At 39.4% G+C, this 17,536-nt stretch overlaps 1 protein-coding gene across 1 annotated transcript; it reads right to left on the reverse strand.

The window, feature by feature from the left end:
• Nucleotides 1-358: 358 nt before the first annotated feature.
• LOC139949047 (asparagine synthetase [glutamine-hydrolyzing]-like) lies at nt 359-13,478 on the reverse strand. The gene is made up of 10 exons (XM_071947446.1): nt 13,192-13,478; nt 10,601-10,747; nt 9,905-9,995; nt 9,158-9,355; nt 8,971-9,063; nt 8,111-8,238; nt 4,080-4,206; nt 3,280-3,487; nt 1,991-2,228; nt 359-782 (listed from the first exon to the last, which is right to left on the reverse strand). Exons 1-10 carry the CDS (start codon nt 13,438-13,440, stop codon nt 537-539), a joined length of 1,725 nt encoding a protein of 574 aa, XP_071803547.1. The 5' UTR covers nt 13,441-13,478; the 3' UTR covers nt 359-536.
• Nucleotides 13,479-17,536: the final 4,058 nt, after the last annotated feature.

The following is a 17,536-nucleotide window of genomic DNA, read 5'->3' on the forward strand; positions in this document are numbered from 1 at the left end:
GGCCCCGACCGGGAATCGAACCGGGGTCACCTTGGTGAGAGGCGAGCGCTTTACGCACAAGCCAACCGTGCCATCGGCTTTACATTGTACTGGTGTTGTTCGTTTTGGTAAATAATAATAATAACAATGACAGTATTTATAAAGCGCCAAATTGCCAAAGGTTACAAGGCGCTGAGAAGAAAGGATAAAGATACAGAACAAAGATAAAGACGACCAGCTACGGAAAGGGAAAAGGTGGGGTTTGAGAGCATGTTTGAACAACCTACCTCCCCCCCCCCTCAAAAAAAAGAAGAAGAAGAAGAAAAAACAAAAGGTCTCCGAAAAGATCACGTCATAGAATATGTCTATGGTTGGTCTACGTAACTGTTGGTTGGGAACTACAAGAATCCATTACTTTTCTCAAATAATATCCCGAACTAGCCTGCCTGTGAATTATATATGAATATTCAGTGGGCCAAAAACTAATAGCCAATCAGAGCGCGCCTCTCCTAAAAAGAAGTAAAACCGAAAAACTACTAATGCGAAGTTAATTTGTATTATTTTATTTTCCCTAACTCTTTGTCGCTTATGCTTTGATTTGCTTCAAATGTCTTGTAGTTCTTGATCTCTCTCGAGTATGAATTGTCCGAATCACACCACTTCTGCAGCCACCTGTGCGGAGTCCACTTGGCATGCCCCTTAAAGTGCTTCTCGAATATCTGGCGGTAGTGGTAGCATTCTTTTGTACGTGGAGGTTTGAAGGGAAACCGTTTGGGGGCGCCCTCTAGCATGGCGTCACTCACCTAAACGTACGCACCAATTAGAAATGGGAAGGGAAACGTAAGTCATTTTGTTTTGGATCTTTGAGTTTCGAAGAGCACAACCATACAACCAATCTCAATTTTTTATATAAAATTGATTTGTCTAAAACAAATACAACAAACTAAACAAAAACACGAATAAATAAAGAATAAGTTAATCATTATTATTACTACATATATTTTGTGGCAATATTTGTATTGATACCAAGGATGCACTACAGGTGAGAACTCAATCACTGTAGCTGACAACCAGAATCTGTGTGAAAAATAATTAAAGTGATGCGGAAGTCCGTACCCCATGTTGCCTTGGATTGGTCGAGTTTGTCTTCGAAAAGCGTTTGTAACCGTTTGTTATAAAATGCATATGATTAGAAAGATATTTTAAAAGTAGAATATAGTGATCCACACAAGTATCACTCGAAATTGCGTGGTTTTCCTTTTACCCCGTCGACTAGCACGGTCGGCCATTTATGGGAGTCAAATTTTTGACTCCCATAAATGGCCGACCGTGTTAGTTCGCAAAGTAAAAGGAAAACCACGCAATTTCGAGGCAAATGTGTGTGGACCATTGTATTCTACTTTTAAAATAGCTTCTAATCATATGCATTTTATAACAAACGGTTTCAAACGCTTTTCGAATACCCACTCGACCGATCCAAGGCAACATGTTCCTTTAAGTGACCAATTTCTGAGTTAGCCCGACCCGGATATGGGATATGTCCCCCCCCCCCCCCCCACTCCCCACCCCAGTGCTGGAATCTTAGTCAATATTATAACCCGAGAGATTTTAAGTGTACCATGTGAAAGTGTCACCTGTCACCACTTTCGCCCAAATGGAGAAGAAAAATGTCTCAGATGTTGTAAAAACTACACAATCCTAAACAATGAACAATGTGTGGTTGGGTTGGCGTGGGTATCTTTCCTGACCATCCACATTATACGGACCCCAGTTCGAAGCCTTCCGGGTGAGGGGGGCACTATATCTGCCTATTCTTGCTGACTGCATGGGTTTTCCCTTGATTAACTCTCTGGGGTTTTCCTTCCACATCTAAAACGGCTTCTCGGCACTATTTTGGTTCGTGGCTTGAACAGTGATTTAAATTCACTTCTATGAGAGCCATTGGCTTCACAACCAGATTTAATGCAATAAAATGAAATGAAATGAAATAAAAGAGAACTTTGGTATTTACCTCTTGACAGGCAAACTCTTGCAGACTCTCATACCATGGTTTCTCAGCCGACGACAGACCATCGCTGAATGCTACTTTCGGCCTCCAAAGGATCTCTGGTGGCAAAAGTCCTGTCCCATCAAACGCCTTCCGGAGTAGATACTTCTCAATTCCCTGTTGAGGACATCTCATACTTGCAGGCAGTGACAGATAGTACGAGGTCAAGTGATGGTCAAGTAGAGGTACACGCACCTCCAAACTAGACAAGAAAACATTTCGATAGAGCACAACACGTGTTGTTTTAGACAGAACAAGCTTTTACCAAATTTAAGTCAAGAAGGGCACGCAACTCCAAGCTTGGCAGTAAAACATTTCAATATTCTAGCTTTTGCCAACTAGGAGCAACTTCAAAGTAGGAAAAATACAACATGTTGACACCCTAGCTTTTGCAAACCTGTTTGCCTCTATCTAAAACCTTTAGCCGTAGTAAACTTATCTTTCGCAGTATTCCTGGGGCCGATTTCACATCGGCCTAAAATTGATTTTCCCTGCATATCAATCATAGTTGCTATGTAACGTGTTATGTCCCGATTTAAATTACTATGAAAATACTTGAAGTTTTGTGCTTTGTGAAATCGAGCCCTACATCTACATCTATTCAGCTACTTGTCAAAGCCTATACAGCATCTGGACAAGGGGTGCGGCTGCCGACAGTTGACGGTTTGTGTGTAAGTGGGTGCTGAAATATGTACAAAAATAAAGATGTGTGCAAGTAAAAACAGGACTTGATGCCTACTCGCATCTGATTGCCTCCTTGAACTGCTCCAAGGTGGGCAGCTCGCTAATGTGTTGAGGAAGCTCATCCCAGTCTTTTATGGTGCGAGGAAAGAAGCTGTATTTGTATGAGTCTGATGATGTTCTTAGTCTTGAATGTAAATTTCAGGCGATGTTGACTTTTGGTTGCTCTGGCTTTATGTTTGATGTAGTCTGGGAGAGGAATAGCTATCTACTGGTTGAGGATCTTGTACATCATGACTAGACGCGATTAACTAGAGCCCTATAATACCAGTTCATCGTAAAACAATTTATTGTCAGTATTACTAGAGTGATTTGTATTGTTTCAACATTAATAAAGTTAAGATCAATCTAAGCTCTTTGTGAATCATCCCCTGGTACCAATTAGTGGCAATTAGGCCACCGCCTGAAATAGTATGTTTGCTTGGTTTCCTTAATCACTATTTCCACAAAATGCGTTCCCATTTTGCTATAAAGACCTTCCCCTCCACCAACAGTTGACACGGTACACTCACCCATGTGCTGCAGTGGTACGGTCCGATCTCAATACGTCATAGAGGTATAGATCCTTCAAGAGGCGTCGACTTTCAGCATCCCCCACTTCGGGAGAGGGTTGTTTGTGGAAGTAAATATACCCCTGGGCAAGCTCATCAGACCCCTCTCCTGAAAATATCACTACCCTGTCTGTTTCTTTCTGAATGTAGCGAGAGACTAGGTACATGGCTGCAATGGAAAAGTAGTCTTAATTTGACACTTTGAAACGCTAGGTGGCAGCAGACTTACCAGGTAACGTTTCAACGTCTGAACATGTGCACATTACCAAGAGCAATGAATTTACCTGGTAAGTCTGCTGCCACCTAGCGTCCCACAATCCCTTTGGCGACGCTGGTTTGTTTGATTAGTCATTAATTAATAAAATATTGTAGGATTCACAACAATCGAAGGGTTCCAAATGGAGTTTTAGTGAAGTACTCATTTTCAAACAGATAGAGTCAGTCCTCATAACAATACACAAAGTCTTTACCCCAAAGTTGCATTTTATTTCGAAATTTGAAACATGTCATTATCGGACACTCTAGTTTGACACTCTAAAGAGGAGTTTCTGTGCCAGTCAAGGGCTCTTTTAGCATTCCAGTTCAGTGTAGAGCGCAATGAAAGTAGGGAGCGTTCCACAGCTATAATGCCTCAACATGCTCATCTTTCACAGTAGCTCTTCGGTTTTTCTAAGGTTTGTGATGAGAATATAGGGAAGAATACCTTAGGAGCTTTGATGGCATGTTAGGTGCAATTAAACAAGATAAAGGGGAAAACATACCTATTGAGCACCTGATATTTGAAGTGTCCCAAGTTTCCAAGGAATAAATAACGTCTTCTAAGACGGCAGTTCCTTCCTCTGGAGTGAATGACACCTCATGATGTTCACTTCCAATGTGCGCTGCTACCTATCAATTCAATTCATTTCAAATCAATCACTATTTATTTCCATAAAGAGAGAATAATAAACAAACTTGTACAATTAAGTCAAAGACAGTCAAGAACTTGTTAAGAAAAAATTAACATAACGTATTGGATTCGGAGCAAACCAATAAAGAGGCTTTTACAGAAGCCAGAAATTCATGTTTTAAAATGACCAATGAAAAATACAAAACGAAACAAATGAGAACAAAAAAATAAAGGAAGACACAAAAAAAAACCAGTTTAACCCAAAGAGGAGTATTTAAGAAAAAAAATAATAATATGGTAATGAATGTGGGATAATACTACCAATGAGGAAGGATTTTTAAAGAGGGTCACTTATAGTATACAAATAATATTGAGTGGCTCAGAGTGGAATGGGAGGAATATTATCGCTCGGTAAAATTTGGACTGTTCCATTTCACGAGGCGAAGCCGAGTGAATGGAACAGGCTATATTTTACCGAGCGATAATATTCCTTCCATTCCACGAATTAAAGCCACTCAGTATTTGTTTTATATAACTGACATATAGATTTTTGTCATTTGATGTATTTTGAAAGTATAATATTATGAAAAATCTGTTTGTTTGACAACCAAAAATCATATAGCGCGGCGTGGCGGCAACAATGCACAAATTTAATAGCAATCGGATCACAACCTTTTGCACAGGTGCTACTTTGTTTTAGCAGCGGCGTAGTCTGGTTCTCAGACCCCAACATCTCCGACTAGGCTCTGTCGATTTTTAACGAGAGACGTCAAGGAATCTTTGGTCAGGGGACCAGACTAGCAGTAGCCTTGATCAAGGCGCTACAGCCAGCCGCGATCTGCAAAATCCCAGTCCCCATCACTGAATTCCACCAGTGCACCCCCATACATAACACAGTGCATATAATACGTATACAGCGTATGTACACACATACGTACTGTACATGTACATGTACCATCTGTATACGGTACACTTACGGTACATGGGTACTTCCTAAGTAGCGCCTTGATGGTTTTGTATCTGCCAAAATTTAGGGCGGAGCTCATTATGCTAATGTTTACTAACAACCCGTTCTCATTGGTTGTTGGTTGACCTATAAACTGTCGCTGCGATGTCAATCACAACGTTATGCAAGCACTCGCACACACGTGCTCGTCGACGTAATTGTAAACAAACCGTGGTTGTAGTTGCAATGGCGGCGGGCGAGGGAGAAATCCCTACTAGTAAAACAAAACTGTAAGTCGCTGGAAATCAGTGGTGTATAATTTGCAACACAACTACAAAAACTTTCAACAAAATATAACAACCGCGTTTAATGCATCAATCATGGGTTTAGAAATAAAAGGAAGAAAATTAGAACATGTGAAATGTGTTTGAGAAAGGTTAAAAAAGTATCCAGGTGTCATGGGTTTCCGGCAAGATGGCTACTTGGTAAGAATTCTTAGGTGTTGGGCATATGACAGTACAACACACCCATCCCCTTGAAGCACAAACACAGACCAGATGAGATAAGAAACCCATCTGTTTATTTTGTCTTAATGTAGACATATATTATTTATTACCTTTCTCGCGGTAAATCAAAGTTGGGGATCGAAAATATGTGTTGTCGAAAACATACCAGACGGTAGAAGATGGCGTGTGGCTGAACATGTGGCTGAACAACAACTACAAGTAAAGTTCAATTTCATAAACTAACTCTTGCCATATTACTAGTACTACACTACAACGTTGCACTTTTAGTACAGCAGCTTTCAATTCAGGGACAAATCTACCAGCTACGTTGTAATTATGATGCTAGTCCTCGTGTTATAATGAAACGCAAGACAACGAAGTTGTTCGAAGTTGTTCAACACCATTACCGACCGGGCGAGTCTTGTCCGGCTCACCCGTCCGGCAGCGCATTCAGACCCCTTACAATCATAGCTATTATAACACCCCTTGCAAGTATTCTGCCTGCTCATTGGTTTAGAGCGCGTCACATGACATGTCCTAGTTTTGCTAGACGACGGCCGTGTGATAGTGCGTCGGTTTGCCATGCGCTAGTCCGAAGACTAGCACACGGCGCCGTGCGCTAGTCCGACAGACTAGCACACGGCGTGCAGTACCCAGACGTCCGTTGCGTGTACGAGGATGATAAATTAATAGTCTGTAACCATTTCGGATTGCACGACACTACATGCAACACAGTAAGTAAAAGTGTTTGCAATCTGTATTCGCGTCGTCCGTGGATTGTAGCATTCAGGTCTGTAACTTAATAATAATAGTACAGTATTTAGAAATGCTTGGGGTGTTATAAAACAAATATTGACTGCTTTTACTCGTGCAACGGTTAAAAACTATGACTCCCTCGGTGATCCCGTGAGCGTTCTATTTTCCCTCGGCTTTGCCTCGGGAAAATAGAACGCTCCGGGGATCACCTCGGGAGTCATAGTTTTAACCATAGCACTCGAAGCAGTCAATATTTGTATAATATACACACCACGCTCCCGACACTGCTATAAAAAGCACGTATTACAGTACATGTCCATACAGCTAGCGTACAGTGTACACACACACACACACACGCACACATGCATGGACGTGGCATGATTGCTTGCAGTAATACGTCATTCTCAATCGCGCCTGTGATTGGCCAATGTTTAGAATGACACGCCCACATCATGAATACCCTTTTATCGGAATTCCGATAAAGCTTTACAAACCCATCAAGGCTGTTGTTTGAGCCACGTGGGCGAGGTTGAAAGTAGAAAGACACGACCGTACTCACGACTACGCTATACTGTTCTCGCTGTACAATGTATGGTAATGTACATTTGTGTATGCACTGCATGCGTGTGCAGCGAACCGGGCCGGGGAACAGTACGTCAACAGCCTTGATCAAGGCTAGACTAGCAGCGGTGCGGCGACGCTGTACTGCTCAAAAATATTGGGAACAAGGATCGTCGTAACTGTTGAATGGGAAATGCTATTCCCCATGGGCGAATATGTCTTTTTGATCGCCGGTGCGGATTGGAGTAATAGTGAATGTCACGTGAAGTAAGTTCCATCAATCAAATGACAAGGATCTGTATATGTCAGTTATATAAAAATGAATATTAAACACAGATAGGTTAACCAGACAAAACACGTTAAAAACAGATTCCAACATTTTTAAAACTATACTCGTCACTCTCGTTGGCCGATCACTCCCCGTTTAACAATACCATGCCAACATATTCAAACTATTTAGCTTTTAACATAAGCGTACGTTATACGTTTATAAATCACTTTTTAACAAGTTTATTGCAATACAACTTTACTTGGTTAGAAGTAGGCCTATAGCAGCTTTCGATAGTAAAAACATTTTTTTAGAATAATTACACTTTGAAGTATTGGTTATGTAAAAATAAGTCAGTTTATATGACCTTAAATAAAAATCTTTAATTCTCAGATTGTGTATTCTTAATAATGATTGTTTTCCCGAGTGGACATATTACTCAATCCGGATCTTATCTAAAAACGCCACCATTCTTTGGGATTAAAACTATCAAACGGGTATACTTTGCGTTTAAACCATTCCATAAAAAACCATTTGGATTATTATGTAAGCTTTAGTTCTCATCATTTGCGTTCGTGGAAAAATGCTTTATGTCCATTGTAAGAACAGAACAGTATTTTGCTCGAATCTCTAAAAAAAATGTGTATCGAATGCTTGTACCTTTCTAGACTTGGTGACAAGTCGTTACAAACACACATGCTGACGTTCATGCAACAGTCACAGTGTGATTATACATTCATGTAACGGTTGTAGGTAGTGCGTGGCAGCTTTAACTGACTCACACACGTACTGGGATCGAGGGTGTGTGTACCGTCCCCTTAACCACACCGCACTTTAACAGTTACCGACTTGATTTCAAGACTAACCTTTCTCGCTGCCAGGATGTCGGTGCTTCCCTCCAGCCCAATAGAGTAGGTTTGTATTGGGTACTGGATACCAGACTCCTTGGCTAACTTAACTACAAGAGCTGCTACCAGACTAGAGTCTACGCCACCTGAAACAACATGCAGTTTAACACAAAATACTATTACATCAGGAATAGAGGTTTTACCAAAAAACAAACTTAATGTGCGATAAGCACTAAATTCACTGTTGTCCCTGTATGCAGCAAAGTAGAGTGGTTCAAAAGCCAAATAAAAAGAGGCATTTTTTTACGTCTTGATATTTGACACATTAATTAATACAAGAACAAATTAATCAACACAACTTAATAGTATAACCTTTTGAACATTTTTGCATTACGCTTTCCCCACATAATTATATAAAAAGGGTAGATCTAAGTATTAATAGAACTTCAAAATGACATATATTATCTAGAGAAAAAAAAACCAATTTATTTGTCCAGCGCCTGAAATACAATGAGCGTCTGTTTGAGTTTCAAATGGCTAGTTGGCGGAGAACACGGATGGGGAAGCGTAACTTGAAATTGAATTAAAACTATAGGCATGACGATAGATTAAGCTGCCGGGCAATCTCAGTGGTCTACACTGGTTTATAAGACACTTACCTATAAATGCAGCAAAGCATTTATGGGTCAAATCCTACCCGAGTAAAATGGCTGTGATTGTGTTCACATGATTCGGGAAAGTACTGAGTATTATAGTGCTAACACACATCGGTGCAAGGGTACAAGTAAATTTTAAGAAACAATTGTGTTTTGGCATATGGCACATTGGAAGGGAAAAGTTGTTGAAAAGATGGCTGAAGAAGGAGACTAAAGACTTACCTGACAAGAGACATCCAATGGAGCGATGACTCATCAGGCGTTTACGGACTGCATCGGTCACGAGGAGGCGGATATTTGCATAAACATCTTCACCTGTTTCCGGTAGGAAAAAAATGATAGGAATGAATTTACCAAATAAATTTATTGTATTGAAAAAAAAATTAGCATTTATTTGAAATTAATTTACCACTTGGTTGCACACACGATGGGATGTCTGACCACTTAGGCTTGTTCTCCAATGAGTGGAATTCAACTCGCTCACAAAGTGTGACTTTCCCTGATGGGGCAAGATCGTAGCTTTCTATATTTCCAGGAGGAAATGGAATAATTTCAAAGTCGGGAGCACTGTCGGTGTCCTCATGCCCATGATCAAGTCCAAGCAACCCTGACAAGAAAAACAGAAACAAAAATCAACCAATGGGCACAACGTTGGTTTTCCTTGCAAATTTCAGCACAATTTCTTGCAAAGCCCCGCCAGTAGAAATCCACTTAAACGATTTTGTTAAGCTATTCATGCATTCATTTTCGTTTTCGTTCACACACGAATTCGTTGTTCTCAATCAGAACCATTTCAGTCTTTCTATTTCATTTTATAGTCATGGAATTCTACACTTTTACAATTTCTAAATTGAATTTTGACTACCTATTTGCACTTGACGAAATTGAATGGTTGACTAGCAGTATAACTCTATGCTCGGGCTGTTACGAAATTGAACGAGTCTTGCTACCTAATGCAATTGAATGATCTTATTTTGACCAGTGGATGCTGATGAATATGAATTGCTCTTTTTGACTATTGAATGATGATTCAAATAGTATTTTTTTTACAAAAAATGATTGAACTGATAGTTAAAATGATATTTATTTTATTTTTTATATTGACCGATGGAAATTGCCCAGAATTCAAAGTGTATTGTGAGCGACTTCAACCAACCTTTAGCTTCAGAGCAGATGGCCAGAAACCCATCATCCTTCAAGAGTCTAAACATTGGCCGAACTCCGTAAGTGTCTCGACCAAGGTAAATCTACAACACAAGTATTGATAAAATGGTCCCGTTATAAAAGCTCAGCACAGTTTATTTAAAGGAACATCACTTGTTGGGGAAGTTCGGTTTTTCTCATTTTGTAATTACATTGAAACTAAGACTTGTTTTTTTTTTTTACGGGGCTTACGTATTGTTATTATTATATCCGAACCTTTGTTTAAAAGCAGTGGACACTTGGTAATTGTCAAAGACTAGCCTTCACAGTTGGTGTATCTCAACATTAGCATAAAATAACAAACCTGTGAAAATTTGAGCTCAATCGATCATCGAACTTGCGAGATAATAATGAAAGAGAAAAAAAAAACTTGTCACACGAAGTTGTGTGCGTTTCGATGATTGATTTTGAGACCTCAAATTATAAATCTGATGTCTCGAAATCAAATTACTTCTTTCTCGAAAACTATGGCACTTCAGGTGGAGCCGTTTCTCACAATGGTTCATACCATCAACCTTTCCCCATTAATTGTCACCAAGAAAGGTTTTATGCTAATAATTATTTTGAGTAATTACCAGTAGTGGCCACTGTCTTTAACCTATCAAGCACAATGTTTAGCTTGAGGAGTGCATTTGGGGACAATGTTCACCTTCTTGGCAGCCGTGTCCAGTAAACAGAAAGCGAAGACACCGTCCAGCATAGAGGCAGCGTACTCGGCTCCTCCCCGAACATAAAGATGAATTAAGATCTCACAGTCACTCTCGGTCAAATACTGCAAGTCAAACTGCTTCTGCAACTAAATGAAATAACCAGTTGCAATAAATAGCTGTAATAAAATTATGTATCCCTTTGTTTTGAACTGCCACACATGGTATGGCACACAGTAGGTGTCCGTTTGGTTATCTGAAAGTTATTATGCCAATAAGTCCTCTATGTTCGAAGCTTTCGTCAGCACGTTTCGATAGCAAAAAACAATTTGAGAAACATTCTGCTTTAAAGTAATGTGGTTATGTAACAATATATCCTTGTTTAAGTCCCATATTTGAATCTGAGAATACGGCGGTAACACGTCTCATATTGTGTAGGCCTAGTCGTTTAAAGAATACACAATATTCGCCCTACTCAGGATTTTCGGAGAAATCTTAACACCACCACCTTTTGAAAATAAATGTTCAAATGTTGAATTGTTTATAGACCTACATCCACTGGATTAAAGGCACTATACACTATTGGTAATTGTCAAAGACCAGTGTTCTCACTTTGTGTATCCCATCATAAGCATAAAATAACAAACCTGTGAAAATTTGGGCTCAATTGGTCATTGAAGTAGCGAGAAAACTATGAAAGAAAAAACACCCTTGTTGGACGATTTTGTGTGCTTTCACATAGGAATAAAAGACTTCTAGAAGTATTTTAATATTTTAATCAGAAATTACCTTTTTCTCAAAAACTACGTTGCTTCAGAGGGAGTCGTTTCCCACAATTTTTTTTATACTATCAACAACTCTCCAATGCTCGTTTACCAGTTTTTAAGTTAATATTTGTTTTGACTAACTACCAAACGTGTACCTTCCCTTTAAAGCCATTGGACCCTTTCGGTTCAGACAAAAATAAAAAAGTTCACAGATTTACAAATAACTTACAGGGTTTACAGAAGGCAATGGTTAAAGACTTCTCTTGAAATATTATCCCATGAAATGCTTTACTTTTTGAGAAAACAGCAAAACAATATAAATTCTCGTTTACGAGAATTACGGATTTATTTTAAACACAAGTCATGACACGGCGAAACGCGTGGAAACAAGGGTGGGTTTTTCCGTGTTTTCTCCCGACTCCGATAACTGATTGAACCTATACTTTCACAGGTTTGTTATTTGATATAGAAGTTGTGGTACACAAAGTGTGGGCCTTGGACAACACTGTTTACCGAAAGGGTCCGATGGCTTTAAGGCAATCGAACGGTTCCAGAAACCAAATGTATATTTTTGTCTATACTTTAATCAGCGTATAACCTAAAGGCCTATATATAACGATGCTCTGCTCCCAACCATAACAATGTTCGAAAATGAGTAAATATCTTGTTAAAAAGAGGGAAAATGCTACTCTGTCAAAGGAGTGGCGCGGATGTAGCCCACCTACCGCGGATTTCACTTAAGTCCCAATTTGCGTCCATCTCTGTCACACTAGTGCAATGAGATCGCAAATCCATCGCTCTTGCGACGTCGCTGGGTTGTGCGATTCACAAGTCGTTGCAGTCGCGATAATACAAACGGGAAAATAAACGTTTTGTCGGGCGGCTAAAAGTAGTGACCTTTGACGAAAGCCACCAGCAAAATGTCTCAATTTTTGTGACACGGTTCGATTACCTTAAATGGGACATATTGTTACAAATTTACCATGAACTTATATTGTGCGGTCCCTAAAGACTCATCGCAACAAGAATGCCATTGCTATAAATTGTTTAGCGATGGGTAAATTCGTCGCAAAAACTTGTTGAAATCGTTATCCAAAGCCCATCGCTATGTTGCAATGGATTTTGAATGGTTTCTGCGTTTGCAATGATCGGTTCCGACCTTGGCAAAATTTTCGTTGTCCTAACTTTTGCACACACAAAAATTCTCAAGTGTAAGCGATTTTACAGATTAGCAAGCAAATTAGTGGCCCATCTTTGGACTTTCACCATGGATTTGCATCGTGACGTCATTCATTCTCGTGCAGTAAGCATGTACCGGACAAGTCGCACAGTATAAGCAATAAAATCGGCCGTTAAAGACACTGGACACTATTGGTAGTTGTCAAAGACCAGTCTTCCCTGACCACTTGCTGTATATCCACATGTGCATAAAATAATTAACCTGTGAAAATTTGAGCTCAATGTGTCGTCGAATATGCGAGATAATGTTGACAGAAAAAACACCCTTGTCACACGAAGTTGTGTGCTTTCAGATGCTTGATTTCGTGACCTCAAATTCTAAATCTGAGGTCTCGAAATCAAACTCGTGGAAAATTACTTCTTTCTCGAAAACTACTCCATTTCAGAGGGAGCAGTTTCTCACAACGTTTCATACTACCAACCTCTACCCATTACTCGTTACCAAGTAATTAGGTTTTATGTTAATACATATTTTGAGTAATTACCACCAGTGTCCACTGCCTTTGAGCAGCTCTATGAAATCTGGCCCTGCACTTGGCCGTACCACACGGCCTAAAATGGCTCGGCCCAAGCTGAGGTTTACTTACAGTGCGGTGATTGTAGATTTCTCCATTGCACAGAACGTAGATATTGGGATGGCTCTTGATTCGCATTGGTTGCATACCAAAGAGGTCATCCATGATGGCCAGTTGATAGAACACTAGACAGCAGTTACTGTAATGGCTGATGTTCTCAACACGGAACGAGTCAGGGCCTCGATGTGCTATGTTCAGCGAATTCTGGCACTGTTTGAAGACGTTTTGGTCGCTGCCGAATATCGCCCAAATTCCACACATTTTGCGTCAAAATACGCTGCCTTCTCAACGAAATCCAAACCTCGATCTGTTTAAAAAGATAAATTGAGTAAAGATATAAATTTAGTTAAACAATGATTTAGTTATAAAACTACACATGATGTACAACTTGTCCTTCATTGCAGTAAACATAGATTTCAACCCATAGAAATACATCAATTGGATTGAGAAAGAAACACATTTAGAATGCTTCCAGTTTGGTTTAAGAACTTTTTAAGCAAATTAATATCAAGCCTATAAGCCCAGAAGACTTCCGACGATGATAATAAGCCAAACAACTCTCTCCCTGGCCCCACTCCATCTCTAGTAGGGGGATGGTTTTTGCCCGTGGTCTCCTCCTAAAACCCTCAAACTGTACCCCGCTGAAATCACTTGATCTGTATATAGTCCTAACGCTCGTATAGAACCAAACGAGAAGAGATAAGACAATGAAGACATTTAGGTGTGGGAGGAAACCCCAGAGAATTATTCCAGGGAAGCCCACGCAGTCAATAGGGACTGAAACCCCCATCCACGCTGTGCCCTCGGTGAGATTCGAACCGGGGTCCCAGAGGAAGAAGGCTTTGCAAGATAACGCTACACCAACCTGACTGCCAACCTGGTACCGCTCCCACCATATCCCGTCTTTAACAGTGCTGCTGCCTCGAGTTCTCAACAAATAACCATACTCACTGGTCAGTACGACCGCCGCCTTGAAAACAGTTGCGTACGTAGGTTAAAGGCACTGGGCACTTTGGGTAATTTATTAAAAAATAATGATGATTAGCATAAAAATTTAATTGGTAAAGAGCAATGGAGAGTTGTTGATGACATAGAACATTGTGAAAAACAGCTCCCAGTGAAGTAACGTAATTTTTGGGAAGGAGATAATTTTTGCCTAAAAATATTTGAATAAAAAAAAAAGAAATTAGGCATCTGAAAGCAAAAACATTGTGCAACGTGTTTTTTCTTTGTTTATTTCTCTTGCAAAGATGACCAATTGAGTGAAAATGTTCGCAGATTTGCTAATATATGCAAATATTGGGATACACCAAGTGAGAATACTGGTCTTATACAATAACTATTACCAAAGGCGTCCAGTGCCTTTAAGTGTTAATAGATAGCTTGAAACTATGTCTGTGCCGTAACTTAATGAAAGTGCGGATTACATTTACGAATCCACACCCAGCTGTTGATTGTTTACATACTTTATAGAGAACAGCTAAGATGTATTTATTGAAATACAACATAATGTATAGGCATGCAAAAAAGACAGCTGGCAAACATATCTTTCAACTAACAAACAAAATAATTGTAAAACTGAGGATTGCAAGCACTAAATGCCTCAAAATTTGCTAGATAAGTTATAAATGTGGTACAACACCGTTTCACATAACACTCAAATCTAGATCAACTCAAGGAATAACACACATTTCAAACGTTCCTGAAAAGCAACTCCATTTATTTCTGGAAAATTCCCGAGTGACCAATTCAAATTGTATACACTGTTGCTCTTGTCTCACAAGCAAAATGAGACAAGATAACCAAATCATCAGACTACATACAAAGATAACATTTTAAAGTTGTTTTCAACAAACTAATCAAACAACAAAATGATAAAATATACTATTGACCATTTATAAATACCCCAACAGTTTCGCTATCCTATTGGTGGAGAGCACGTCACGTGTGGTGTTGAAACGTCACAAATACGGCTAGGAGTGTGTTTGAAGCTTTTATCATTATTATTAAAAAAAAACGATCAAACTTGGCAGTTAGAGGCTGAATTTGCGTTTAAAATTACAGGGCATTAAGAGAATATATATAATATTTTCAAAATTACAGAAAAACATTACGAAATATTAAGTAACACTTCTTGCTACACACAAGCTCTGTTAAGTGTTACTATTAATTTAATATTTTAAAAGATCATAAATAGAAGCACGAAAAACCCAATTGCACTACAAGAGCATACAGCAAGAGACATGGTGTGAAAAAAGGGTTACTATAAATACTAAGTAGCAAACTTGCGGGTATATGGAGGTAGAAGTTGTATAAGATCTCCTTTGAGGGAGTGTTGGCTCTGAAAACAAACGGTGTGGTCTCCACGTTTCGAAACAGTATCTCTGCTCGTCTTCAGGAGTGTTTAAACATAGGCGTGATGGGCAAGCTTTACGCTTGGCACCAATTTACATGTAATGCAATAAATACACTGGTAATCGATGTAAGCCTTCACTTTAGTGCACGCAACCCTGCCGGTTTAAACGAACTTTTTATGACCTCGTATCACTCTTTTACTCCCTTAATCTATCACCTATTATGCACGGTCTTATGTGATAACTGGCCTCCTGCTGAAGATGTTTTCAGGGCCCAATTTCATGGGACTGATCACCGTCGAATTCTGCCTGGCGATTACCATTCTCCGCTTATACGTGCAAGCGCCGAATTTCCTATGCCCTTTTGTAGTAACGTAGACTACGCAAGTGCAAAGATTCACTGCTAACCAGTAAAGAACCACTTGATGTATGCGGAATTCCCTGCTTCCGTATGCGCCGATTCTTTGCTTACGGTAAGCAGTGTTTAACAGTACGCCTAAGAGACTATACCTAAAAGACTTACCCAAATGTTGCTGACACACATGCTGTCGAGGCTCGTGAATTATGCCAGAGTTCTGCTGTTGAGCCCATGTACATGATTACCTTTGACCTCGCACCATTCATTAAGCCTAAGATTCGCAGTTAAATCCGACGTACATGACATTGTGTATACGTAAGTCAATACCGTTCTTATCCTTGCGGACTCATGACAGGAGATAAGTCTACCCCTTGGACGACCAACTAAACGCTTATCCTAAATAACATAACTAGCTGAAGAGCTATCTTCTCTCTCGTGAAAGCTCGAGAAGAGTGAGAGAATCTGTTGTGCCATGGTTTTCTTATGCCTATCCTGGATTAGGGTCTGCTCTACGCATACACAAAAGAAGTTTTAAAAACTCTCGTTTTTTGTTTTGCTCCTCCTGTAGCTAAGGTAGAGAGTCCATTGTGACTATTCACCATCAATGGACATTCGAATACAATTACAATTACACAAAAAGCACTAATAATACATGTTCACGGGCAGCTGTTTAAAACGGAAATTCACGACAAAACTATTACATAATCAGTGGCATTGAGGCAAATAATTTAAAGGCACTGACCACGTTTTTGTCAAAGAACAGTTTGTGTCAATATCAACAAAATAACAAAACCGGTGAAATTTTGGTGTTCATTGAAGTTGCAAGAGAATAATGGAAAAAACACCCTTTTTAGTTGCACACAAATAATGTGGGTCGGGATGCCTAAAAAAGACTTTAGCTGAAGTATTTTTATTATTTTGAGTGAGAAATTACCTCTTTTTAAAAAAAAACTACGTTACTTCAGAGGTAGCCATTTCTCACAATGTTTTATACTATCAACAGCTGCCCACTGCTTGTTAAATAAGTTTGTATGCTAACAATTATTTTGAGTAATTACCAATAGTTGTCCAGTGACTTTCGCCCAGCGTCTATGCAGAGTAGGTTCGTGACTGTACTCCCTTCGGATCGTACATTCTATCCATGAATAAACACTTTCTCATCCATTCTACTGAGCTTTCAGTTTGATTCATATTTTAATTGTGCTTGACTGAACCACTTGAAATGTCTATATACGTTTGGTAATGACTCTGGAAACTAATGGCAATTCAACCTTCTGTAAGAAGTACAGCAGCTTTGGGTAGTATAATGCATTTTTAGAAACTTTTCGCTTCGAAGTGTTGTTATGGAAAAAGATATCACTTTTTATCCCAAAAAATGTTGAATATAAGAAGCGTCACCGAATATATAGAGATTATATTCTTACTGTGTGGACATTATAATAGATGTTAAATTTGCATCGGGGATAAAGAATACTAATTTTTTTTTTTTTTACCCATACACCGATGTGTGTTAGCACTGTATACTCAGTACTTTCCCAGAGTCCTGTGGACATTATTCACTCAGGAGTTTGGACGATATCTAAAAAACGCGACCACCTTTTAAATAAAAAAAAAATCCACGAGTTAGGCCTGATTGTGATTATGT

This window comes from Asterias amurensis, chromosome 16 (genome assembly GCF_032118995.1).
Source record: "Asterias amurensis chromosome 16, ASM3211899v1".
NCBI lineage: Eukaryota > Metazoa > Echinodermata > Asteroidea > Forcipulatida > Asteriidae > Asterias > Asterias amurensis.